Raw genomic sequence first — 27,387 nt, forward strand, 5'->3', positions numbered from 1 at the left:
CCCCCCCCCCCCCCCCCCCAAAAAAAACCTCGCGCATGCGCCCTTTAATGCGTCACACCCCTGGCTTGCCGTAGAAAAGCGAAAGTCCCCTGGACAAGGATGTCATATGTGAAACTGGTAACTATTCTTAACGATTGGCGCCTTTTTATTACCTTAAACTTTATGTACATATGAACCTATGGCTGTCAAGTAGTGAAGTGTAGGCTTGTGGTGTTACACACTGACATTTTATTTGAAAAAGATGTTGCTAAATTAGTCAGCAGCTAATGTTAGCATGCTGCTAGCTGATGTCGCTAACAGGTCAGTTAGAAAGCAGATGCTCCCTGTACCTTTTTATTTAACGTGACGTTAAAATATATGTAATATTCCTCTGGTGGTTTGTAGTGTCTGAATTAGTATATTCATTGTATAAACTGACATTACAGCTTAATTAAGCGCTTTACTAGTTAGCTTTATCGTCGCTAGCAGTGTGTGTGTGTGTGTGTGTGTGTGTGTGTGTGTTCTGACGGTGTGTCGCCAGGTGTCGCTGTGTGTCGCAGCTCCGGGTCTTACGGGCCTGTTGAGCGGCTCGGTGCTGGCTGCCAGTGAGGGGAAGAAGAAGAGCTCTCAACCTGCTCTGAGCATCGATGAGGTGGGTTCATTTTGACAAAGTAGGGAGACACGGTTAAGCATGCCAGATCTTAGCAGTGGTGCGAGAAGTGTTCAGGTCCTTTTACTTCAGTAAAAATACTAATTCCACACTGTGAAAATACTCCACTGCAAGTAAAGTTCTGCATTCAAAACCTGATATTAGCAGCAAAATGCATTTAAAGTAAAAATATGTATAGTCCCCTTGTTTTCCTGTTATATTTGATGTTTTTGGTGTAAAATTACTGCTGCATTAATAATATAGATGTTTCGAGTTGTGCTTATTTTAACACCTTTATGTACCTTTGGGTAGTTTAATCTACAGCAGTGCATCATATTCTATAAGATCATCATGTGTTTGTAGCGTGGCTGTCCTGTCAGAACCACATATCTCTTAAAAGTCAACCTTTCATGGGGTCAGAAAAACAGCCCTGTTTTCAGCTTTGTGACAATGACTTGTTCAGCTGATCCAGGAGGGTTTTTAAAGAGTTTATTTAGCTTAAGAAGGATGAGAATTTTCTCAACACACAAAGGAACACTTAATTCACACTTATCACAAGAATTGTAATACAACAGATCACTACTAATATTGCAATAGTATAGCATTTTAAGGTTACCAGTGTCAGTGTTACCACTTTTTTCAGATACCTGCAGGTCCAGAGCTTCGCCCAAAAGCAATTTTCACTCCACCAGTTGACTTGCTACACTACCTTTTAGATCTTAACCTGTATGGGGAGCATCTGATCTCCAAGGCACACACACACACACTATAATCATGCAGGGTATAAAGGGTATGGATAATTCAAACCATTTTATCGGTGCTTCTTCTATTTTATCTCTTTTATTCTTATGAAATGTCTTCTTAAGCATTTGTATTATTGTTTGAAAAGCCTGTAACTGATCCACTCAGAATATCAGTGGTGCTCTAGTTTTGATTGTGTTAGACTGACACAGATACACTGCAAAGGAACACATTATTTTCCCCACAGACCAAACAAATAGAACTCTGAGTTCATGTCTGTTGAACTTTGATCTTTACACAGTCAATAGAAACAGTGTTGTTGATGCATCTTCTGCTCTAAAAGACGTCATTATTATTGCAGCGTATTATGGCTCGGTTTTGTAAAATCTTAAGTCACCACTACACTGCAAACTGTTTAGGTTATGGTAAATTAGTCGATACCTGCTTAGTATTTATTTAATATCTAAGTCAGACCTGTGACAACACTTTTTTTTTTTTTCAATCTTCGCTGTTGGGCAATTTCAGTGGATCAAACGCAGTTGTGATTATGGCTTAACACTGATTCTCACCTTGTTATTGTTTCTTTGTTTCAGCTGCCGTCGTTGTACACCAGCCCTGAGTCAGAGTCTCGGTATGTGGAGCCAGAGGCCGGACCGCTGGAGCAGAGCGTATCATCGTTGAGGAAATTGGCAGAACCATACACGAACCAATGCCAGGTGTATCTGTATCTGTCACTCCCTGGCACAAAAATGTCAACAAAGAGGTTTAATAATAGCTTAACACTTGGGTTTGGGCTGTGCTGAAACTTATTATTCAGAATTCCAGCCATGTGGAATTAAGGGTGGAGATGCTCAGCCTCTGTTTCTGTTTCACTTAACGTGAAACAATTAGAAAGGTGATCAGGCCCTTGGGGAATTTTAAGGTCACAGATATAAGCAATAGCTTAACTAAGTAAGTTTGTATTGTTACACATGGAAATTTGACCAAAAAAAGTACAGTCAAACTTTGCTAAATTAGTCAACAGATGATGTTAGCCTGTTACTATGCAAATCCTCTTTTTCCCTCTTTATATAAATGTCCAGTGTGTAAGATTTAGGGGGATTGATTGCAACCAACTGAAACTTCTCCTGGTCAGAGGTTTTTAACAGGAGCCAAATTATTTGCAGAGGTCTCTTACTCTCCAGAACAAATGGACCAGGCAATTAAAACCGGTAAAAACACTGAATAAAGCAGTTTCACATTACAAGTTAGTTCTGCTACTCTGTATAGCTTGTCAGAGACAGGCCACCAGCCCAGCACCTGCTAATGTGTGCTAACCTTTTTTTCTCTGATAATACAAGAACCAGATGTTCAGGGGGTTTTATCTACAAAACATTATCCTCAGAGGTCTCCTCTTCTCCAAAACAAACAGAACAGGTGATTCAAACTGGTAAAAACTCTGAATAAAGCAGTTTCATGTAATAATAAAAAAAAAAAAAAAAAAAAAAGTTTTTCCAACAGCTTCCACCCATTTTACAACACAAAAGTTTTAACATTTCTGAGTGGGGTATGTACTGATGTATTTCATGTCGTAGAACATGAACTCATTCTTGGTGCACTCTATTTCGACCAATATATCCCCCTAAATCCTACACACTGGACCTTTTAATATTAACGTGACGTTAAAGTGTGGGTGTCAAAAGTGGAAGGTGTGCTCATGTCTGATACTCACAAGCTTAAAAGTGTCAATATGAAATTTTAATAATAGCTTAACAAATACTTTTAAGAGATTCCAAACCCTGATTGTGGGATTTATCACTCCCAAACTCAAGTCAAGTATAACCTCCTTAAAGGACAACTTCGGTATTTTTCAACCTGGGCTCTATTTCCCCATTTGTATGTGTGCGTATGATTCATAGGTACAACTTGTTCTAAAATTGGTTCAGTATTGAGGGAGGCGGATGCAACCGGAGCCGCGAAACGAGCTAAAACGGTAACGGGGGCAAATGCGTCCTGTATAAGTTTGCGCATTAAAAGTGCTTTTTTCGCCACTGACCAGCTCAGATCACCAGTGCTACCTCTGTAAATAGCACACTAAGCGTTTCGAACATTGTTTATATAACATTACCTCTACTGTGTCTGTAGCTCTCTCTACTCGTGGGACAGTCGTTTTCTTGAGGAAGAGGTGTTTTGGGATTGGATGTCTTCTCTTCTTCGGCTGGCAGTAGTCATCTTGGGAGAAGTGAGCACTGCAGACCCGATGGTCTGCAAGACGCAGTGTCTGGACAGGAGTGTTAGCATCCATTTGTAGCACAACTAGCCACAACTTCAGCATCTCGCCGTCCAACAAAGGCAGCCTATGAAAGCTGTACGGGGTGTTGCGCGACATCCTGTTCTAGCAATTCGGATAAGCACAAACATTGTTTTCAGTCGATGCAGTAAAACTCTCAGCTGTACTCTGGGACAACCAGCGCCACTCTGAGCGGCACTCAGCATGGCTTCTCTGTTTTCTTCCGGCAACAAGCAAAGCTCTTGTGAGATGATGTCACAGCTGGGAGGAGGTGAAGGGTCAGGGAAACGCTTAGTATGCTATTTACAGAGATAGCACTGGCAATCTGAACTGGTCAGTAGCGAAAAAAGCACTTTTAATGCGCAAACTTATACGGGACGCATTTGCCCCTGTTACCGTTTTAGCTCGTTTCATGGCTCCTGGTTGCATCCGCCTCCCTCAATACTGAACCAATTTTAGAACGAGTTGTACCTATGAATCATACGCACACACAGACATGGGGAAATAGGGCCCAGGTTGAAAAATCCCAAAGTTATCCTTTGAGTACCATTAATTGAGCCACACCTAAACATAATCATTCCAAAGCTTAATCAAAACAATAACAAGTTATTTTAGTCCTGTGTTGCAAGTGAAAGAAAAACAATTCGTATGGGTCCAATTCACATCCACTGCCTGAATCTGTCGGCCCCTCAGGGCTCTTAGTACAAATATTGTCCAGCTGAGATCAACCTTTTGATTTTGTGGAAGAATTGTCACATTTCTGAACTGAATCCCAAACTGTCCTCCATATATTCTTCCTGGATCTTCAGCAGCTCAACAGCTCTTAAGATTTCATGACTGATGTGAGATGTCAGTGTTTTTGGTCAGCTGTCCTGACTTCACTGCAGAAAATATAATCACATGAGTTGAGAGCAAAGCAGCTGATGCACGTTTGTCGCCTTTATTTCCAGAATAATGACACACAAGAGCAACAAGTTGTGCAACAAGTTGATGTGAAACATGTATTATTATTATTACCAGTGGGAATTAGATGTCTTTAGATTTGTTTTTGTTATGCTGGTGCTTAGAGCTGAGGGCTTGAGGTCTAAAGTTGAATACACACCTAATTAAAAAATTTTACATTTAATGACATTTTCTTCTTCCATATGAGACACTCGTAGACGGTGTTTATTGTTTTTCTTTGCCTTTATTTTGCATTATTGCTGTTGTGCGGTAGTCACAGAATGTGAACAAATTTTAAAATAGTCCTCTGTCAACATGCAGTTTGGTGTAACAGTCTGTGTGATGCAAGGACATATCTAGTGTACATCTGTTTGGGTTCAGTGTCCGGTCTTTTCTGCTTCTCTGATCCAGCAGGACTTAACACTCTTCTGGTTCTCATTATATTCAGGCCTACAGGAAAGCATGGACTATTTTCAATGCTGAATTCTGTCCGAGGAAACAAAAAAAGCTGTTTTGGAAAGACTAAATCAGGCATTTGACCCTTTCACCAAAAAAGGAAAAATACACATTGATTTATTCTGTGTTGGCAAAAGGTAACATGCTGTATAAATAAATTAACTGTCTGTGTGTGTGTGTCTGTGTGTTTGTGTGTGTGTTGCAGAAAACAGGCCAGGCTGCAATGGAGAAAGTTGAGGTACTGTTATATTTTTTACTTTCTGCCATGTCTAACTGTTGTGTTGTTGCTGTTTGAGCTGTTGGGAAAAAGAGGGTCACTTCACATTGACATATTTGACTGTTTGATAACTGCAACTGTCTGTCATCTCACTTTGACAGCCACCACAAAAACGTGTCCAAACCATCTGTGACAAAGCTGTGTGCTTTTTCCTTTCACTTGCAATTTGAGAATATGTTGTTTATTTTTACACAGCATCTGTGGTAGAGCTCAGCCCAGGGCCCTTTGCTGCATGTCATCCCCTCTCTCCTCTGCCTTTCCTGTTTCTCTCTCTCACTATCTCATAAGCAGAAATACAAAAAAAATCACAGTTTTTCTGCTTCTTCTAAAGAAAACCTCTGTCCCAATGAAAGTGCAAAAACACAACTGAAGTGCTGTAAAGAGCATGCTAAACCAACAGGAGATGATATAACCCTAACACTAAAACCATGTTGGCCAAAGCAGAGAAGAAGAAGAAGAAGAAGGAGGAGAAGAAGAAGGTCTTGGCCTCCTGCAGCAGTGACCTCTGTAGCTCACTCTGGCATATTTAAAGTCCTGTTTGTAAGGTTTGAGCCAGCATTTTGGATTGCTTGAAATATCGTCTTATTTGTGACAGCCTACAATGGAGGTGGTGCACACTCTGATGTCGCAAGCTTTAACTTTCTACATGTCAACACACTAAAATCTTCACCCTGGAAGGAGTTTTATGAGGCCCTTCTGTGTGCTTACAGATGCAGTCAGTATGTGGACAAAAGGCCAAAAGGCATAGAAAAAAACGAGCACAGTGTTAGTTCAGGCAGGACACGATGTCAAGCTCAGCTCACATTCATTCATCAGCTGGTCTCAAACAGCCAAATCAACTGATGGAGCAGCTGATTGATCACATGATTCCTTTCTATGCAACCAATTGGCAAATGTCATTCAGGGCGCTCTATTACTGTTGTTGCTTCCTCTGCAAGCTGCTTTGCAACCTGCCTCTACATGTGTATCTGATTTATCAGTCATTTCTGTTTGTCATTGATGCTGCTCTGTTCTGATCCGTGGGGGTCTTTGCTGCTGCTTTCCCTAAAGGCCAAAACACACCGGCGAGTCAAGTGCCACCCCCAACACACACAAAAAGTGTCACGCTGCGGGGCGTCAACCGGATTTCTATTGCACACTCCAGTCCGCTAGGCTGGGAAGTACAAAATACAGCTTTTTCAAGGGCGGTGATGCTGGAAAAATAGGACAATAGTAAAGTGCTGCGGCACTTCGACGCACGTTGAGCCGTCGCTGGTGTGGGTTTGTAAATAGAAAATAATGGGGTCGCCTGTTTTGACGCGCGTCGTACGCCGCCGTTGTGTTTTGGCCTTTAGGCTTTACATGTTGGCGCATGTAATGGCAGGAAGGTTTGCTCTCTCTGCCCCCGGCTTTCCTTGTTTGCACATGGAAGGGCAGAGAGGTGTGCTCTCCCTGCCTTAGGCTTTCTGTGTAGGCCAGAGAGGCCCCAGAACAGAGTCATACTGCCAAATAAAATACTGCAAATGTCAATAAAGTTTTCTTTGACTAAAGTGGGTTTTGTGTGAACTGTGAACATGTGAGCTGGGCATTAGGTTGAGGTGTCAGTCCAGTTTAAGATTGAACCTACAATCTAAACCTCATAGCCCTGTGAACACATTGAGCAAACTATTTTGCAGACAGTAGAGTGATTTTTTTGCAAAATAAAAGAGCTATGTAAAGATGTAAGAGACAGACAAATGTTCTTTTATTGCTCATTTTGAATAAGTAAGTACATGCAGCTCTGTAGTCTGAATAAAGGCTATAATCACATAAAAGTAACACTCTCTCTCTCTCTCTCTCTCTCTCTGCCCTCCTTTTGATCTTTGGACCCCAGGAAGTATACAAGACTGTGGAGCCCACAATCAGCACCTCAATAACAACAGTCACAGGTGAGAAGAGAAAACACACTGGGCCTCATTCACAAACTGTTTATAAGAAGAAATTTCCTCCTAAAACCCAAACCCAAGAACATTCTGACATTCACAAATGTTTTCTTATTTGGGATAAGGTAAGAACATAATCTACGCACATTTTTTGCTGATGTATTTGTGCAGAATAATACAGTTGTGTAATGATGTAGGATATACAGATAAGCAATGTTACAATAATATTTTCATAATATTTAGTTTCTGTAAGTTAACTTACAGAAACATTGCTTGAGTCCACCCTCATCTTATCTCCTCACTCTGTTTCTCTCTGAACACACACACACACACCAGAACCTGAAGAATAAAAAAATGCTATGCTAGACCTATTAACAAACTTTAATGTGTCAAATTGGTGGAATACCACTTAAAAGACATCAACAGGTGACTCCACTGTTGTTTTCATATAGTTTACAACCTGTTAGCCATCTTCACTCACTGGCTTCCCCCCCTTGTTCAATTTTCAGATGTGTACCAGTTCCTCAGTGACCCTCCTCCTGACCTCTACCCCAGTATAGCAGTGGTGGGCTTCTCTGGCTTCCTTGGACTTTATTTGGCCAAAGGTAAACACACACACACACACACACACACACACACTGACCTGCACTCCCTCACAGAGGCAAATCAGGTCAGAGGCGGCAGAAGGACTGATAATGAGAGAGCAGGAAGGGACAGAAAAATCAAACCTGTAAAAAATCAAAGCCGTAAAATGACTCAGGGTCACTTCAGTTTAGGGGTGTGTGTGTGTGTGTGTGTGTGTGTGTGTGTGTAAACATCTATGAACTTTGAAAAGAGTGCTACTTTCTCAGTTTACATCAGTCTGCCAGCCCTGCTGTTAATCAAGTTTATGTTCCCATGGTTCACAGAATGACGTCCATTTCAGTAATGAAAACATTATAAATCGTTTGTGGGTGTGTCAATAATCCCTGGCATGTTGCAGCATTGTATTCTAATCTTTAAATTCTAAAGTGGGTGTTTAAATCCATCTGTGTGCCTCTGCTTGCATAACATTTCTCCTTGTATGATTGTTGAACATTGGTGCTAGATGACCTCAAACTGTGGTTCGATACAGGAGAGCTGGAAGGGAGGTGAATTGGGAGAGGTGAAGCAAATGTATTGTGTGAGGTGAAAGAGACAGGTGCGATTAGTCCATGAAACAAATAGTCAATCAACAGGAAAAAAAATTGCCTATTTACTTGTTAATCTTTCACTATTTTCTGACACTTTTAGACCAAACGATTAATCATCTAATCTAGACTATAATCTGCAGATTAATCAATAATTAAAATAATATCTAGTTGCAGTCCTATTATCAACACCTTTGGCACTAAAAGCTGCAGCAGCAACAGCTGTGGAGGTTATTGAGGTTCGTGTAAAACACTTTGCCCCAGATTGCAGCATTTTGCATCATAATTTGCACTCCTGCTCAGATCCATCCACAATGCATTAACTCGGATGTCCACTGAAAATAAAAGTCCATGACGATGCTCCTTAGAGCTTCAGAACTTCCCTGTGGATTATTACATTTTAAGTTTGCAGTTTTGTCAAAAACCGCAAGCCTTAAAGTTTCGTGAAGTACCCATATGTGCAGGTCTGATCTATTGGCATAGGCAGCTAGTGCTCAACAGTGTATGATTGTGTTGCTTTATAGGCCTACTCATCTTAAACTACCCAAATAAAGTCATGGAAATAGGAAGAAATATTACCAAAAAGTTATGGAAAGGTTTTGCAAATTCATAGGTAAAAATGTGTGGGAACCCCGGTAAAATGTGAGTGAAGTAAGGGTGAGGAAACTTTTAACTCCGATGCCTGTGGAAACATCTTTCTGTTTCAGGTTCCAGGGTGAGGCAGCTGGTATTTCCAGTTGGACTCATGGCTCTGAGTGCCTCCATGTTTTACCCTCAGCAGGCTGCGTCTTTACTTAAGGTGTGTATGGTTGTTATTGTGTTGTGTGTTGTGTTGTTGCTCCCAAACTTTGGAATGCCCTCCCCTTTTCGTTGTGATCCGCAGCGTCACGTGACACTTTTAAAAAACAACTGAAAACACTGCTCTTTAGCCAGGCCTTTGGTTACCTAACTCCTTTTACCCCATCAATCTCTTACTATTTTTCTTTTATCTAATGTTTTATTTACATTTTGCACTTTGCAGACACCTTGGCTTTTGCCTTGCTTTGTTTTTAATGCTTTGTTTTGTGCTTTGTTTTTAATGTTGTGTTATATTGTTGTACTTGCTTTGTCTACTGGAAAGCACTTTGTGATCTAGTATCTGTGAAAGGTGCTATATAAATAAACTGTACTTACTTACTTACTTACTTACTTGTATAATGTCCCAACTGCAGTATTACAGAACAGAAACAGAATGCACTGAACATGTGTGTGGTTGTCACGTTGAGTCCTGTGGTACCAAGAGAACTGCATTCATTAACTTCCTGTTTTGTAAATAGATCTTCATATACATCATGGTTACATGTGAGTAAAGCCTCCCATCAAACGGTGTCAAGCAGCATGGTTGTACACAACTTAATAATTTAGAGTTGTTCCCTAAATCAGCCCTGCAAGAAATGTTATTTTCTAGATAAGATAAAGATAAGAAATCCAGATGTGTTTTTATTTAGTTGCTGTTTGGTAGCAGTTAAAAATCACCAGTGGAATAATAATTTGCACACCAGCAGTTTAGTTAAAATAGTGTAGCCATAAAGGTCTTGTGTGTTAAAACAAACAGACCCAAAAAACTGAATGAAGCAGTTTCACATTGAACAAAAAATGTTTTTTCAACACTGCTCATCATGGAGGGGCTGCCAACTGTGGTGGCTGATGCCAAAATGCGAAGGCCCCTATCAAGAGCCAGTGTTTGGTTTGTCTGTTCTGGGCTACTGTTGAGACATGGCAGTGCAACATGACGATATCCATGGACAAGGACTCACTCCCTTTGTAGATATATAAACGTCTCACTCTAAGGTAACAAAATCACAAGGATTCTTATTTTCAGGTGATTATACACTAAAGAAAACATACTTATTATAATCTATTCCATTCTGCCAGTACATCCCCCTAAATCCCACACACTGGACCTTTCAAGGTACTGTGCAGGAATCATCCATTACGGTTGGTAAACAGTAAGGCAAGCTAAAGAGAGTTTGAATGGGGCGATTCAAGCGTCAATGGGGTATAGCTAGTTGTTTGTGCACCACCATAAGTTGACACAACAAATGTTTGCTGTTCCTTGAAGTCTTTCAGATGTTGGTTTCAGATGTTGTGCACACCAGTAACGTTGTTGGACTTTGCACCTCACCAATGCAGCTGGATATAGTTTAAAGTTTTATAGTGTAATATCAGATTTGAAGGCCTTCCCTGATGTTGGTAGTTTGATGTTTGCCAACATTTTGTGCAACTGACTTAAATTTGAATTTGTGGCGTCTTAAGTGCCACAAACATTCAATCTAATTTCATTTATCCATCTGCGTTTTTACTTTCTACTTGCACTAACCTTTTGTCAAAATGTAAATGTAAAAACAACACCACTGCTCTGGACCTTTTATACTTATCTGCAATGCATGTTAAAGAAAAAGATGTTTGTCCAAAAATCAGTCTTAAATCTGGTTCAACAATCTTATAAAGGTCTTAAAATCATCAAATGTATGTCTGATACCTGTAATTACCCTGATCTTTAATTTGATCTCTTAATGTTGTTATATTTGTCCAATTGAGATAGTATTTACGCAACAGGACATCACAGCTCTTCTCTGACAAGTCAGCAAAAACTTCAATATGACGGAGAGAAAAGATTTAACCTCTGCATCTGTCCTCACCTTTTTAATTAACCTGACTCCTAAAATATGCTCAGGAAACAGCTGTGGAAGCAGGAACAGTGACATAAATTGCTTTATTTTCTTTTTAGGTGCAAATGATTACTGGTTGGTGTTTTTTGGGCACCAGTGAGCCCATTTTACTTAATGGAAAATCCCAGCCTTGCCCTGTAAACTGTATCACTGCGGCTCAGATGGACAGCACGTAGATGAAAACTTTCCAGGCAGGTCTCATGCATTAGTCAATGTTGTATGTGACTCGTTTCCTGTTAGGAAAGGGTTGTGCTTTCCTGCAGGAAGTCCTGGCTGTGAATTGAGTTTCTCATTCCCACTGATGTCTGGGTCATTTTATTTACTGTATTTTCAGCCAGCGAGCCAACAGGCAGGAACACACCCTCAGACACACTGATACATCAAGAGACATACCCTAATGTGTTCACACCACATGCAGAGATGAAACGGACGAGCAGGGCAGGGTGCAGATATGAAAACATATGAGCTGACAAGATAAAAGGAAACGTTGAGCCCTTGTTTGCAAGTCAAAAGATTTCTCTCAAATTTGTGGGATGTGTATAAAAAACAGTTAATTTAGAGTTTAAATTCTGAAACAGTCTCATTCTAAAACAGCCATATTGTATATTTTTTAATCATATTTTTTTAATAGTTTTTGCATATTTCATTGTATTATTTTAATTCTGCATGTGTTTGACTTTTGCAGTACTTAGCATTTATTTTTATTTCCTTTTTAATATGTTTGATTTGATTTTGATTTTATTTATTTGAACATGTAAAAAATAAAAATAAGCAATTGATTAAAGCAATTAGAAAGAGAAGAAAACAATATGTTCACATCTCATTTACAAAAGGAGTAGGAAGAAGTGTACACTTATCTGGTCCTACCCCTTGTTCACTCAATACTCATATCAATAATAATAATAATAATAATACTGTAATAACAACAACAAATGTTAATTGTATACACTAAACACCAAGGCAGATTACTTGTAAGTGAAAACCTACTTGGCAATAAACATGATTTTGATGCTGAAATATCTAAAAAAAAAAATAAATAAATAAATATGGGAAGAGCTGCAAGCCCATAACCCAGTAGTCTGCATTATGTTTTCAGGTTGTACATTCGTCTCATTTGCATGAATGCGAAATCTCAAGAGCAGCTATAGGAAATGTCTTCAGACTTGGCACAAATGTCCACTTGGACTCAACAATGAACTGATAAGTTTTTGGTGGTCTTTTGTTCAAAGGTCAAGGTCACTTAATTGGTGACCTCCTTTGTCCCTTTCTCGTGAATCTGATATCTCAAGAATTCTTTTGGGAATTTCTTCAAATTTGGTTCAAACGTTCACTTGGACTCAACAATGAACTGATGGGAATTTGGTGATCGAAGGTCAAGGTCACTGTAACCTTATGTCTGTCTCATTCTCGTGAACATGATATCTCAAACAGACCTTGAGGGAATTTCTGCAAATTTGGCACAAATATTCACTTGGACTAAAGAATAAACTGATTGGAATTTGGTGGTCGAAGATCAATGGTCAAGGTCGATGTGACCTCACAAAACATGTTTTTGGGCATAACTCAAGAATTCCTATGCTAATTGACAAAACTTTACACAAATGTCTAACAGGATAAAATGATGACATTATATCCTAAAGGTCAAAATTCACCTTCACTGTGACATTGTAATGTTCTACATAAAACACTTTTCTGTGTCATCCACATTTGAAGCACTGTTAACAGTCATGGCTACGTATGAGTTTAGACAGACATAGATTAAACTGTAACTGCAATTTGACTGGTTTGTGCAGGCATACAACCGCAAGGTGGTAATTCTAGTTTTGGTGTAAAGTGATCCAGCGCCTATACTCTAAAGCTAACACAGTGTGGCGCACAATGTTAAAAGCAAAGAAGACTTAAGTCGTGGCTTATAGTCTGCTTAATGAACCTTTGACTTGTTAGTATTATGCGAACATTTAATGATTCCCCGAAGTTGAAAAGCTGCATGTAGCACTGACCAGTAAGTACTTCCAAAGTTTTAGAGTAAATCTCAACAAAGACAATATTAATATTGTTCCCTCCTGCACACTTCCTCTTTTGTAAATGTCATTAAATTAATGTTGGTTAAACACTTGTTAGACACTAAATTATGATCTGACTATCAGTCTTAATCGCTTGTGATTGTCTGACTAATTGGGCATCGATGTGTGCGCTTCACTAATGCTTATTTTTCATGCTTTCACCAGGTGAGTCGTGATTCAGCGTACACCTGGGCTCAGCAGGGCCGCACCACCCTGGAGACTCTTTGGAAAGAGCCTCCATTTGGCAAAAAGAAGGTAAGTCTTAGTGTTTTTTATCAGTATTGTGTATATTGATGTTAACAGTTAGTCATACTGGCTATTCTGACTTTTTTGTCTTTTCTTTTTTTCCTTGGAGAAGAAAGAGCGAACAGATAGTGATGACACGACCAGCTGAGACAGCTGGAAGAAGACACACACTTGGGAGACTTTAACCTTTCAGTAACACACACTCACACGTGTACGACTAGATGCATCATTCACACACAACCCAACTCCCACAGCCACAAATCAGGACTTAATTATTTAAGTTATATATCCCAGAAACTTAGGGGTGTAAGTGTGTTTCTGAAACCTTTTCGGCCTCCTTTAGAGTCATTCTGAAACACACCATCTCTTCCAGGAAGCAGGTCACATCCGTCCATATTCTGGTTTTCCAGATAACTCTGTGAATTCTGCTTCTTGAAACAGTCCTCCTCCGCTCTAATCATTCCTAGTTCCTCCCACCATGACATCAGCTCCTCTAATTTTTGCTTTGCTCAACAAAACACATCACAGAGCCTAGTTTCTGCAGTGTTTGCTCTGTCATGGGAGGCACACAATGATATCTGCCACCAACACTTCCTCATTCTTTTATTTTTGAAAGCTGCACAACACAGCTTCACAGACTGGCACAGAGATGGGAAATTGTTACAACTCAGTGATTAGTAGAATCATCATTTATTTGATTGACAGAAAATATATCTGCAACTATGTTGATGATCAATTAATCATTGAGTCTTTTTTTTTTTTTGAGAAAAAAATGCCAAATGTTTGACACTTCCTGCCTCTTGCCTCTTTCTTTACATCAAATTGAATATCTTTGGGCTCTGGACTGTTGAAAGCAATTGGAAGAAGTCAGCATCAACATTTTTCATATTCGTTTTGTGGACCAAATGGTTCATCAATGAATAACAAAAAGAAATCAGCAAATTACTGATAATGAAAATAATTGTAAGTTGCAGCACCACAGGGAGCATAACCACTGGTTTTGAAGATAATAGAAAGATTTCCTACCTTTACTACTGAGGATAATTATGTTTTTAGTTTATTTTTATTTGTCTCTTCATCTGTTTGCAAGTAGAATATCTCAAACTGTGTGATGCAATACGGTGATGCAGTAGGACATCTTGGTATTTTGGTATACTGCATTTGACGCACTATGTATTGGGACATACTGAATCTTTTTTTGTCATACTAAATAGTAACACACCATCAGTTAAGTTCTTGTTGAGGGATTAGAGGAGAAGATCAATACCACTCTCATGTCTGTATAGTAGATATAAATCTTAAGCCAGCAGCTAGTTAGCTTAGCTTAGCATAAAGACTGGAAATGGGGAAACAGCTAGCCTGGCTCTGTCCAAAGGTAATAAAATCCATTTGCATGCATGTCAAAAGTTCACTGATTAGCACGTTATATCCCGTTTGTTTAATCTGTTCAAAATAAGGGTTGTGTGGGGTTGGGTTATGTGTCGGACTAATTTGGGGCTGGGACCAGTAACTTGCTGTAGTTTCAGCTGGTTGGCGGGCAACCTCATGGTGACGATAAGTCTCCTGGTTGAAAATGTGTTAATTGGTGAGCTTCAGAGGTGCTGGTTGGTGGATTTTGTTACCAGCTGCTGTTTCATATTTACTTCAAAGACTTGAGAGTACATCGCTCTTCTCATCTAACTCTTGGGAAGAATGCCTTTTTTTTTTTTTGCATGTTTCCCAAAATCAAGATGTATTCCTTTGTGTGTTTTCTCAGAATTATAAAGTGTCATTTTGTTATCCACATTTTATAATGTCAGGACAGCTGTGAAGATCCCATATCTTTTATCTTGTTTAGGATCAAGTCAGTATAGAGCGGCTCAAAAAGATCTAATGTTGCTATCTTATGATTAGATATTAGTGTTTCATCTTATCTTTGGTGCCACTGTGATCAAATGCAGCTTTCAACAGTATAGTATCTCCAGGAAGATCATTCAAGGTGTTCATACAAACTCACTCTCACTCACTCATTATTTGTTTCAAATATGTTGACATATTTATTTTCCAGATATATTCACATTGCAGTTTGATGCTAATAATACTACGATGCTACAGTAAAGGGCCAAATACTGTGTGTACTCAGGCTGGATTTACTTAATAGTGAACCGAATGTGTTTGTTGTCCATGTCTAATAATACTGCACTGTATATTCTGTATACGATTTTATCTGAACGCAATGTAATTAAATCTGGCATCTTACTGAGACGACCTTCTCTTCATTCGTCTATAACCAAACACACTTTAAGAATGAATATTTATCAGTCTAAATTGCTTTGCTGTGAGTTGCAGAGTGTTGGACGTATCAGCCGTGGAGATGTCTGCCTTCTCTCCACTATAATGGGACTAGATGGCACTCGGCTCATGGTGCCCAAAGCGCCAAAAAAATACATTTGAAAAACTCAACAACAATGTCTCTTTCCAGAAAGCACGACCTGGTTACTCAAGATAATCCACAGACCTTGTTATGAGCAGTTTCATGTAGGAACTATTGTCTCTCTACTGAACTACATCTGCCAACCGTATCACTGCGCAGAAGGAAGAGTGTGTCTATTCATAGATGAGAGGCTCGTGTTTGTGACAATGTGAGATGGAAACATTAACGGCATCCTCCTCAGCTGAGCTCTAACGATAGCTAGTTCAGTTGTGCTAGGTGAGCTAGCAGTAGATTCACGGTAGAGATCTGCTGGGAGCCCGACCCACGGCAGCAGTTTTGGGCCTTAGTCCAAATATTTCTATTGCAAAATAAAATACATTTATTTAATGTACTGTATATTTTTTAATATTAAAATTTTTGTAACAAGTTATGGGCTGACGTGTTTCTCGCACATGTTCTCCTTCTCTTCCCTGTTTCAGTAGTCTGACTGCTCGTGCACGACAGGTTTGGCAGAGTGGACTGCGCCTCTTGGTGGCGTGCGAGGTGGTCCATGATAATGCAGCACGCAGATGATGATTACCACTCTTCGCTGCATGTTTCGCACATTTCTCCCACTGCTTCGGGGGCGCAGAAGAAAATACTGCCTACCAAGTCAGCCTGCTGCCCCTCTTACTCTCTCTTTCTCTCCTTTTCCATCCTTCCTTTGCACTCGCTCTTTTTACTCTGGTTCTCCACTATTTTGCACTATTGGTCCATCACTTTAACTTTCTCTCAGTTGCAATCCCTCCTTTCTTTCTAATTCCCTCTTGATTCAGTCCAGTAAAACTTTTATTTACCCATGAGAACTGCCAGTTTTATAAAACTCAATGAATAGATTAAAACAACACAGACTGATTCATCCCTGGGTAGTAATGAGAAATTGAAGCCCAGCCTGGCCTAAATCAGCGGGTTGGGTTAGGCTCAGGCGGAGCTCTAATGTACACTTTCCTCTGTGCAGTGATAAAGTTGGTGGGTGTAGTTCATTAGTAAGAAAATAGCTTCCACAAAAAAATGCTTACAACAAGGTCTGTGGATTATCTTGAGTAATCAGGTCGTGATTTCTGGAAAAAGACGCTGAGTTTTTCAAATGTATTTTTCGGCACTTATTGCACGACAAGCTGAGTGCCATCTAGTTCCATTATACTGGAGAGAAGGCAGACACCTCTACAGCCAATATTTCCAACATCTGGCGGCTCACACCAAAACAATAGAGATTGATCAGAGGAAAAATGTGTATTTTTTAATTTGGGGTGAACGCTGCCTTTAAATCCAGGGTGGGCAAAGATGATTCTATAGATGAGTGATAATGTCTCTATTACTCTTTATCACTTAACTGTAAACTCAGTACTTTATGTTTGGACTCTTGCAGGAATGATAACTCAGTTTTTCTAGTGATCTGATTGGTCCATGGTCAGGCTGCTGGCAGGTTGTGATCTGATGTTCTGAAGTTAACTTTAACCATCATCATCATCAGCTGTGTGATACCAGTCAACCTGAGTTAAGCCAAAAGAAAGCTGGACCACAAACTGATCTGACTCAGTGAAACAGCGTCAGGAGGCTTTGAGCTGTGAGCTCTTTGTTCTATAGGCTAATCATGTGTGCAGAGGTCACGTCCTGTGGCTGTGGTTGCTGTACTTCCTCATAAAACCCCACAGAAAGTACACTAAAGTGAAAAACAGACACATGAAGGCACTAAAAGAGTTTTCAGTGTCTTTGCACTGACTGTTCCTGGCTTAATCTCATTTCCTCTCTTTTCCTTTTCTCCGTCTGGTTTTCATTTATCATTGGACCGCTGATGTCATGTTTCTTTAGACAGAATGGAGGATGTTACGCAACTTGCCTCTGCTGTTGGAAATATTCAGGAGCGACCTAAGTTTATGGGGTTTAAAAGAGTTGATTTGAACTCTTACAACACCTGAACGCTGATTAAAAGCATTTGTCAGCTATAAACAAGTTTTTACACAGTATGGGACGACTAACTGACCTTGACAACATGCTTTATATAGTCAACAAAGAGGAACAGAAGACTGTGTTAAGTGAGCCTCCTTGTTTCAAAGTTCCCCAAATCTTCTTAAATACTTATTTTGTTGTACTTGCCAAATACTGCCTGTGAAGTGAACAGCTGCCAAAGTAGCAAAGTATCGTGAGGTTTTCTCTGAAAAGCACATTCAGTAAAAACAACGCAGTTTCTGCTCAGGGACAGACCCTGTGACTGTTCGAGCTTCTGGTAACAACATCTTGAAGTGTTACTGTTAATATACACTGAATCACTGGGTATCTTGAGTCTCCATCGGGGGGAAATTGTTACAGAGGTTACTCAGTTTTTCCAGCTTCACAGCTACAAATGATCTACATTTCAATTCTGTATTTAATTTTAGTTCAGTTTCATTTACAGCCTCTGTCAGTGGATGTGAAAGTAGATGGTGCATTTATATGAGACAGGAAAGACTGCTGTAGCTGCCTCAGAAAAAAGACAGACGATGTTTGGTGCTTGCAGTGGTGGAGATTGACCACTGTGCTACATTTATCTGACATTTATGGTTACTTTTGACATAAAAAACACATGATATCTTTACATATTATAATGCAGCACTATACTACAAATCAACCCAGCAGAACACAAAGGAACTAAAGTTGCCTACACTTTGACAAACTTCAACATTAAAATGCTCTTAAAGCATAAAAAAGAACTTACTATGCAGAATAGTTACTTTCAAAGTGTTGATGTAAGTATATTTTGCTACAAAAAATATTTCTGCACTATTGCTTAGATAACACTTAGAATTCAGGATTTTTTCCCGTAATGCAGTATTTTACACTAATGTATTTCTGCTTTTACCTAATTTTGAAATATTTTTATTGAATCTTGGCTGGAATGATGAAAATGAACCCAGAGAAATGCAACAAAGATAACTAAAAAAAATTTGTGTGTGTCCCTGAATTTGTAAGGCATCTTTGAATGCCCTGAAATGCGTTATATAAGTATAATGTATTATTATTATCATTATTAATATTAAAGAATAGAAAAGCTAGAACCTGCAGCCTTACATCAAACTGCCACCTGATCACCTACTCTCTGCTACAACCAAGCCTCCATGCCAGCCATAGCCGGAGGCATGGTGTTGTAGGGTTGTCCATCTGTTCGTCCCACTCTGGTGAACACAATATCTCAAGGATGCTCAGAAAGAATTGCTTCAGATTTGTTAGCAATGTCCCATTGGACTATGATCTGATAAGATTTTGGTGGTCAAAGGTCGAGGTCACTGTGACCTCATCTGTCTTGTGAATGTGATATCTCAAACAGACCTTGAGGGAATTTCTTCAAATTTGGCACAAACGTTCACTTGGACTGAAGAATAAACTGACTGGAATATGGTGGTCGAAGATCAAAGGTCAAGGTCAGTGCAACCTCACAAAACATGTTTTTGGGCATAACTCAAGAATTCTTATGCTAATTGACTAAACTTCACACAGATGTCTAATAGGATAAAATGATGACATTTTATATCCCAAAGGTCAAAGGTCAGCTTCACTGTGATGTCTTAATATTCTACATAAAACACTTTTCTGGTCATTATTTAACATCATATCTCAGGAACAGAAGGAGAGACATTTGGTCAGACACTGATTTAGTGACACTAATCTTGAAACTGTGCTGATTGTATAGATCTTCTGTGCTGCCGGGGAGAAGATGTGTTTGAAGCATCCATGTTTTCACAGACAGGAATGTAAACAGCAACAGCAAGACAAACTTGACTGGTGCACAGAGGCAAACAACTGCAGGGCAGTAATTCTAGTTTTGTAGTCTTACACAGTGCACCCATGTTTTCCCAACCACATAATCAGTTATTCTGATTAGACTTCTGCTTAGGGGAAAGGTAGGTGGAGGTGGAGCTTTACTCGGGGTTACAGGACTGCTCTTCATTGGCACACAAAAGTTGAACAGCTTCTCCCTCATCTTGAGTGTAACGGCACTTTCTCATTTCATATGCAAATATTGGACTACTGGTTTATGTTTATCTGCAGTGTCTCATGTACTGATCTGGGTTATACGCCATACAGTAGTGCATACAGTGCACACAGCTGCATGGTCTTCTGTCGTCTTTCCTCATCAGGAAACAGAAAACAGCTGGCTGCCAGTGACAGACACATCTGGAAAAAATGTCAGGAGGTTAAAAAGAAAAGAAACAGGAGAGAAATCACTTTAAATAGGACGTTCAGAAATGAGAGGAAATTATCAAGTGAAAACAAGTGATTTCCAAGCTGTGAACAGAGTCCATTGTTATTTCTTCCTCACATTCAAATACTATAATTTCTTCAGTCAAAAGAAAATATTTGTTATTGTTGTTCGAGAATTGAAATATGAGACTAAACAGTAAATCATCAGCTGGCAAAACTAATTTTTCCTCTCCTTCAAACATTTCAACACGCTGAATCTAAACCAAACAACTCTCCTCAGAATGGCCCAGAAAAGATGAAAATTAGTGAATTTGAGGAAACAAAACCTCTGAGCCAGTTCAAAATGACGCAAACTCACGCACCAACACGTCACAACCTGTGGAAAACCCTTTATGGAGATGTGTGTTGCTGTAATCGTGGCACATGCTGGGAAACATGAGTGCTGAATGGTTGAAAAAAAGATTGAAGACTGTGCCTTTTTTAGTTTGAGAGTGCCAGATGAAAGGGCACAAAAAATCTTAAAGGGGTTGTAGAGTAGCCAGTGTAGGACATGTGAGACTCAGCTCTGAGTTGTTACACTAAACCTCATTAATACTTTTAGAGCATTAAAACTAGTAGTAAGTAGTCCTTGTATTACTGTAGTATGCATGTACAGTAAACATAAGCTATTTTTACATTATTGATGATGAGTTTAAAAAGCCTTGTCTCCACTAGGCAGTCCACTTCAGTTCAGTTTGTTCCACATTAGAACCATTGTTTTTGCTTGGATGGCACCAATAGAAACATCCCTAATTTTCATCACTCTTCTGCTCAGTTACCTAGCTCACTGATCTGATACTGGAGCTGTAAACACTGCAGTCCGTTGATTTGTTAATAGAGAACTGTCACTCTTGCTCAGGAGTCAGTCGTGACTGGTTTTTAAGGTTATATAACCCCTCTTCATACTGTGGCAAGTTTTTCATACATCAGTAAACGTTAAGTACTCTGGGGAAAAAACTAAAATCTAAGCATCTGTAATTCCATGAAAACCTGTCAGACTCAATCTGCTGAGGAAGAACATGTGGTGGGATCAAAGGCTCCAGAGCAGCTACTAAATTTACCATTGGGTGAGATTAATTTGTCAACATGCAATGTGGCTTATCTTCCATATACTACTGTGTACATGTATATACCTGCTTATCCTTTGCAGGCCTTGGACAGGTTCAAACTAATTTAGTCAATTTCACAGTTGTTCATTTTGAAGAATCAAACTGTGTGCAGAATTTGAGATTCTGAAGTCTACATCTATAACCTCTTCTACCAAATGTACCAAAGGATGAGACCACTACGACATGTGTGATTCGTTGTTTTATTGCAAACTTAAATCATATTAATTCTTCCTGCCAATCAAATTCCCCAATACAAAGAATGAAAGGTTAAAATAATCATTAAACATTCAGAGTACTATATTAGCAACAGACAAAAGGCTTACTAAGACTGTGAACTATACAGAAACATAATATTACTGTGATACACAATTCCCCTTTTTAAAAAGCTGAATTTCTATGAATCAACCCTCGCCTGACTGGAGAGGAAACGCAGAGAGACTGACTGATTTCTGAGCAGGCTGCTGTGATGCCACCACTCTGTACTCTCACAAAGGACTGAAAGTTACAGCAGCAACAACACTATCAGAGCTTCAATAACATTACTCGTCAAAAAAAGCAGCCCAACTCCTCATCTCTGGTCAGACTCTCATGTCTCCTCCTCCTCGCCCTCCTCTGGTGTGTGCTGAGATTTCATCATTCCTCAGGTGGAGTGCCCATCTTCACAAGGCTGTTCTTGCTGAACCTGAAGAGCCTCCAGCCCTCCTCCTGAGAGAGGTCCTCAGCCCCGCGCCGCTTGTAGAACTCGATAGACGGCTCGTTGTTCTCCGCAACAACGAACATCATGCCGGTGCAGCGCGTCGTCATCGCCAGCTGAAAGAGAGACAAGAGTTTAAGTCAGTTTTGCACATCTGTTTTAAAAGGTGTGGACAAAGAAACGGAGCAGCAGAGGTCAAGTCATCTTTGTATGGCTCAATCTCCAAAAACGCTACATCAAACATTTCCCATAACGCAACTCAAAAGTGTTTCTAACTGCCTTGTAAATTCCCACAGTGTTCAAACTCCACTCATGGCATTAATGAGCAACCTCTTTCATTGCTGTAGGGATTCAGAACATAATTGACAGACAGCTAACGGCTTGATCAAATCAATTATCTACTATTAAGTCACTTTGATGGGTTGATGAACCTACACAGCAAATTAAAATACAAAAACATGACCCTAGTATTAGAAAAATATATATTTACAGTTATTTCCCCACTGAACTGTCGAAAAATGTGTTTTGCTTCAAAACAGTTTTTTTTTAAACTTCCAAAGTGCTTACAACTTTAAATCTTTCTAAAGGAGGATACAAAGTGAGTCCATACTCTTCATCCTCTTTTCTTATTTTTCCTTATCTGAATTTGTGCTTTTAACCATGGGAAATTTTAATACAGCTTCATTTCCACATTGTTTTCTTGTATTTTCTGTGTTTTAAATGTGCCAAGTTGTCCTTAGTGTCCCATATAACGTCACCAAACTTAATCACCACCAGAAATCACCACGACAGAGACTGTTGCATCCACATTTACTGCACATCTATTGAATCAAGGTCAGTTAGATTTAATGTGCAGGTTAGTAGTAGCATTAGTGTAGTATGTATCACAATCACAGAACAAGAAGCCTTTCATTTTTAATAAATTATACAAAAAAACTGTAACACCCTCTCCAATTTCATATGCTCCCCCAATATCACTGCAAAAACTCGCCTGAAAACATAGCAACATGCATCGCAATTTTGTGAGAAAAGCTATCATGAAATCCTGCCTTTCCCCGAGGGGCTGATTAATTGTCACTGTAACCAGGGGGAACACCTGTCACAGGTCACAATGTCACACCTGTTTCCGATTTGATAAACTGGAATCAGATTAATAATGCTCCTGTTAATATCATTTATTGTGTTCTGACTTTTAGAAATTATATTCAGGGGTGCCCAGAAGCTCATCCATTAGAGCAGGACTCTGCAGCGGCCAGGGCTTGATTCTAGCCCGTGGCCCTTTGCTGCTGTCGTCCCCTCTTTCCTCCCATATCACACTTAAACCTTCCTATCAAATAAAGGCAAACAGCCAAAAACTAGTGTTAAAAAGAAAGAAGAATTCCATTCAGTTAATATACTCACATCACTGAGATGGCGCAGGAGCTCCGAACCGATGCCCAGTCCTGAAAAGAAGGCAAAAAGGAAAAGAGTGAAAGCTCATTAGTTAAGAAGCAGCTAGTAAGCTAATTAAATGTGGACTGAATTAGATGAGCTGTTGTTGTGTTTTTTACCCCTGTACTCCTGCATCACATAGAACTCCTCCAGGTAGAGCTGTTTGCCAACCCAGGGGTCATAAGTAAAGTAGTACATGACAAAACCCACCACCTTCGGATCTGCAGAGACACAGTGATGAAAGAGTTGAGTATCTGGCTGCATATACTTTTATATATTGTTTTTTTTTTAATTATATATACCTACATTTACATTATGTATAGTACATATACTGTAGCTACCTGTGTTTACCTTAGTCAATGAGTCTCTGTACTGCCTTTAAGGGTTTCAGAGTTGCACTATGGGATTTCTACACATATCTGCACAAATATATGGCACAATACATGTATACATCACAATATATAATGTTAAGAGCTTTTGAATTCCTTGTTCCAAGTATTTTATTTTATCCATCTCCCTCGTCTTGAGCCTTTGTCTTGTGCAGCTGTGGAATGTGAAGTCCTGTGTAGATTCTAGGTCAATGTTTGCTGTAATTTCTGGGAATGTGTGCTGCATATTTCAGATGTTTGTTTGGGGTGCAAATAACATAGATATACAAAAACATTAAGCACTACAGGTCTGGACACAAATTTCACTGCAGCATTTTTCAGTGACACTTGGCTGTTAACCACCTGTGAGCTGAGTTGTTAAGTAAACAAGTAATCGTCTGACTTTTAACAAAATATCCAAGTTAAATTTGATTTTCTGATGCAGTTTGAAGCCGTATGTCATATTACTAAATTACAAATGATGTATACATTGGATCTGAGTCTGAGCTTGTTTACAAAGAGAGAAGAGAGTGAGCACCTGCTGCTGAGCAGCTGCAGCAGGTGCTCACTCTTTCACAAACATGCTACAACAGGTTTCAGGTATGACGATACCTATAGTTATTTTACAAAAACAGGAAACACAAGCTGCTGTATAGCCTTTAAGGTAATATTGTTCGTCTGTGCAGATGGAGGAAGCAACGCCATCATAGGCTCAAATTTATAAGTGTTATTCTGGGAGACTGACTAGATCATTAAAGAAGCACAGGTTTCACTTTGATCACATTGAAGATGTGAACATCCAATCATACACCTAATGACAATAACAAACATATCTGCAACACAAGGTGTCTGCCAAGAGTTATAATTCATGAACAACATGTCAGTCACTTTATGAGCTAACCAACATGTTGGAACACAATGAGCCTGTTTGTGTCACTTCATCTTCAACAGTGTCTCAGTTAGGTAACTTGAAGTGACACCTGGGAGTTGTGTTAGTTAAGAATTTTCAAGACACGGTGTGGTGGTTCTTACCGCCACTGCTATTCTCTCCTTGGGTTTCAGCAATGATGCAATGGTAAAACGGGGTGTCACCAAACCCATCCTCAAGGAGTTCTATAAATGAAATAAAACCTTTGAGCATGTACAGAGGAAGACTAATAATTTGGGTTTATACATGGATGCATGTAACTTAAAAACTCACCTTTTTCAGTCAGTGTCACCTGGTGCTCCATGTCTTCATACTTTGCAAGCTCCTGGGACAAGAAAGATGGAACATCGTGTTATGTTAAATGCTGAACAGATTGGTTGTTAGAAACAACTGATACTGAATCTCTGAAGCAAAAATAAATGTGTAAAACTTCTAACCACAATGAGTTTGGCAAATACTCGTTATCAAACTGTGACCAAAATATTTGCTAAGTGGAACATTTAGAGCATGAAAAATGAACCCACACAATGACAACACTGTTATTTCAACTTCCTTTTAGCATAAGCAGTGCTTCCAATTACAGTATATCCTGTCAGTCATAGATGCTTCACAGGAGTTATAGTTTTCTAAAAACATTGATAAAGCCACTAAATTTGTTATTACATCTGCATTAAGCTAATTATGAGCTGGCATATATTCTGACACCTATATGTGTGATAAGCTAATATTGGTCAATATATCTACCTGACTAATTTATCACCCTACCCCAGTTAACGATTTTTAAACAATTTGGTAACTGATAAGTATGCACAAGAGAGATGTAAAAATCATGTTAAGGTTTTACTGAAAAGACTGGTTGTTGCATCCAACTGTTAATTTCTGAAGCAAAAACTAATACAAACTTGAATTTGATAACGATAAATATTCATTGTTTAACCTAACAGAAACAACCATTTTTTAAAAGGAACCCTTGAATGAGTTGTGTTTCAAGAACTCTGGCCAAAACATGTGCTGCTTGGAACATTTCACGTCTCTAAGTTAGAAAAATGCCAAATATTCAATGTTACCAGCCACTCAAATGTGAGCTTTTCCTACTTTACTCTTATTTAGATTATTACACATTGAGTATATTTGGTTTTGGACTGTTTGCCAGACAAAAACTAACCGACTTTTAGAAGTCCGTGTTTTTTTCTGATATTGTATAGACTATTTTACTTGAAATGATTCAGAACATACTCAGGAGTTGCTTCTAATTGTGTTATTCATGTCGGGTCAGTAGTTATACAACTGCAATAACATTTAATCAGCATCAACTTTGATAATAACATTGTTTTTATAAACGATTTTAATTAAGTATATTTGGTTTTAGACCGTTGGTCAGACAAAAGATTTAAGGAGGTCCTCTAGAGTGTGGTGGGTATTTTTACTGACATTTTAGAGGCTATTTTGCTCTTAAAAGTTGTGAAAATACTCATTGGTTGACCATGGTTGTGTTATTTATGTCAGGTCAGCAGTTATACAACTGCAGTAACATTTAATCATCGCCAACCTTCATAAGCAGATAAGCTGAAGGTAAGACTGACCATATTTGGAAAACCGACAGCCTTACCGGATATGAGCCGTCTGCCTGTAAACAAAGGCCACCGTCACTAATCTCACACTCGGACATCCACCGGGAATTTTCCACCAACCACTTTGTCACCATTTGACGGTGTAATTCATCGTTATTAAGGCGTCGTCTGACTTAAAATGTCGTCGCAACAACTGTTACAGTTGAGTTCAATGGAAGGTCAAGGCTACCTGTTTAATTACCCAACAAATAGCAAGCTGGCAACATGGTTATAAACTGGGACGACCGATATGTTTTATTCACACCAGATAATATAATCTTAACGGAGTGTTCTGCTCATAGGCCTACCTTCACCAGTCGCAATATATCAGACACGTCCCTGGGTTCTGCTTTTCGTAATTTATACTCCATTTTCTTCTTTTACTCTTTTTTCCTCTCGTTAGAAGTCCTCTGTATGTGAAGTGGAAGATTAATTGTTTCTTCATTCGCTTCAGAGTGGCCTTTCCCCCACAGTCAGCCTCTGGTCCGGACGCTTGAGTCGAGACAAGTACATCCAGTGGTATCACCCTCGGCTGGGTCGCTGCCGTTCAACTGCTCACTTCTTTGTTTACATCACAGTATTTATACCCGGCTCGCGCTGAAATGCGGTTGGTCAGTTCCCGCAGCTCTCGCTTTTTTGACGAATCCGCAGCGCCCTCTGGCCTTTTTATAGCCAATCGGGCAACAGGTATGCTCACGTGACGCGTCTGTTTTCATCCTGTGCGTTTGTTATTGCCAGAGAAGGCAGGAACTTGGCAAAGTATTTTATAGCCTACGTCAAGCAGTGGTAAAAGTATGTGAAGTAGCAGTAACACAGTGTAGAAATACCTACAAGTAAAAGACCTGCATTCAGAATCTTCCTCAAATATAAGCACACAAGTATTAGCTTCAAAATGTATTTAAAGTAGCCTACAAAAAGTACAGGTGCTCATAATGCTTAATAGCTCATTTCAGAATAATGTACATTATATCATTTTATTTAATGTTGCAGCTGACAAAGGTGGAGCTAATTTAAATACTTTATATACTGCTAGGAAGCATAACCTATGATAACATCTTATTAGCTGATTTATATTAGAGGTACAAAGCAACATAAAATGGAAATACTCAAGTACCTCTAAAGTGTATTTAGGTACAGTACTTCAGTAAATGTACTCAACTAGTTTCCAAAACTG

General features: G+C 39.3%; 2 protein-coding genes across 3 annotated transcripts; one reads left to right on the plus strand and one right to left on the minus strand.

Moving 5' to 3' along the window:
* The first annotated feature begins 63 nt into the window (after window positions 1–63).
* Window positions 64–15,647, plus strand: apoob (apolipoprotein O, b). Of its 2 annotated transcripts, none has more exons than XM_049566037.1 (9): window positions 64–117; window positions 521–631; window positions 1,963–2,085; window positions 5,242–5,274; window positions 7,166–7,220; window positions 7,724–7,819; window positions 9,091–9,182; window positions 13,323–13,412; window positions 13,513–15,647. In XM_049566037.1, exons 1-9 carry the CDS (start codon window positions 100–102, stop codon window positions 13,549–13,551), a joined length of 657 nt encoding a protein of 218 aa, XP_049421994.1. In that variant the 5' UTR covers window positions 64–99; the 3' UTR covers window positions 13,552–15,647. The 2 variants fall into 2 exon arrangements, with proteins under 2 accessions (XP_049421994.1, XP_049421995.1); XM_049566038.1 differs by having other exon boundaries at window positions 13,516–15,647.
* Window positions 15,648–21,368: 5,721 nt separating this feature from the next.
* Window positions 21,369–26,842, minus strand: LOC125882252 (diamine acetyltransferase 1-like). Its single transcript, XM_049566039.1, has 6 exons — window positions 26,522–26,842; window positions 24,877–24,928; window positions 24,708–24,788; window positions 23,427–23,528; window positions 23,278–23,318; window positions 21,369–21,992 (listed from the first exon to the last, which is right to left on the minus strand). Exons 1-6 carry the CDS (start codon window positions 26,582–26,584, stop codon window positions 21,816–21,818), a joined length of 516 nt encoding a protein of 171 aa, XP_049421996.1. The 5' UTR covers window positions 26,585–26,842; the 3' UTR covers window positions 21,369–21,815.
* Window positions 26,843–27,387: the final 545 nt, after the last annotated feature.

Source organism: Epinephelus fuscoguttatus, linkage group LG21, assembly GCF_011397635.1.
Source record: "Epinephelus fuscoguttatus linkage group LG21, E.fuscoguttatus.final_Chr_v1".
NCBI classification, from domain to species: Eukaryota; Metazoa; Chordata; class Actinopteri; order Perciformes; family Serranidae; genus Epinephelus; species Epinephelus fuscoguttatus.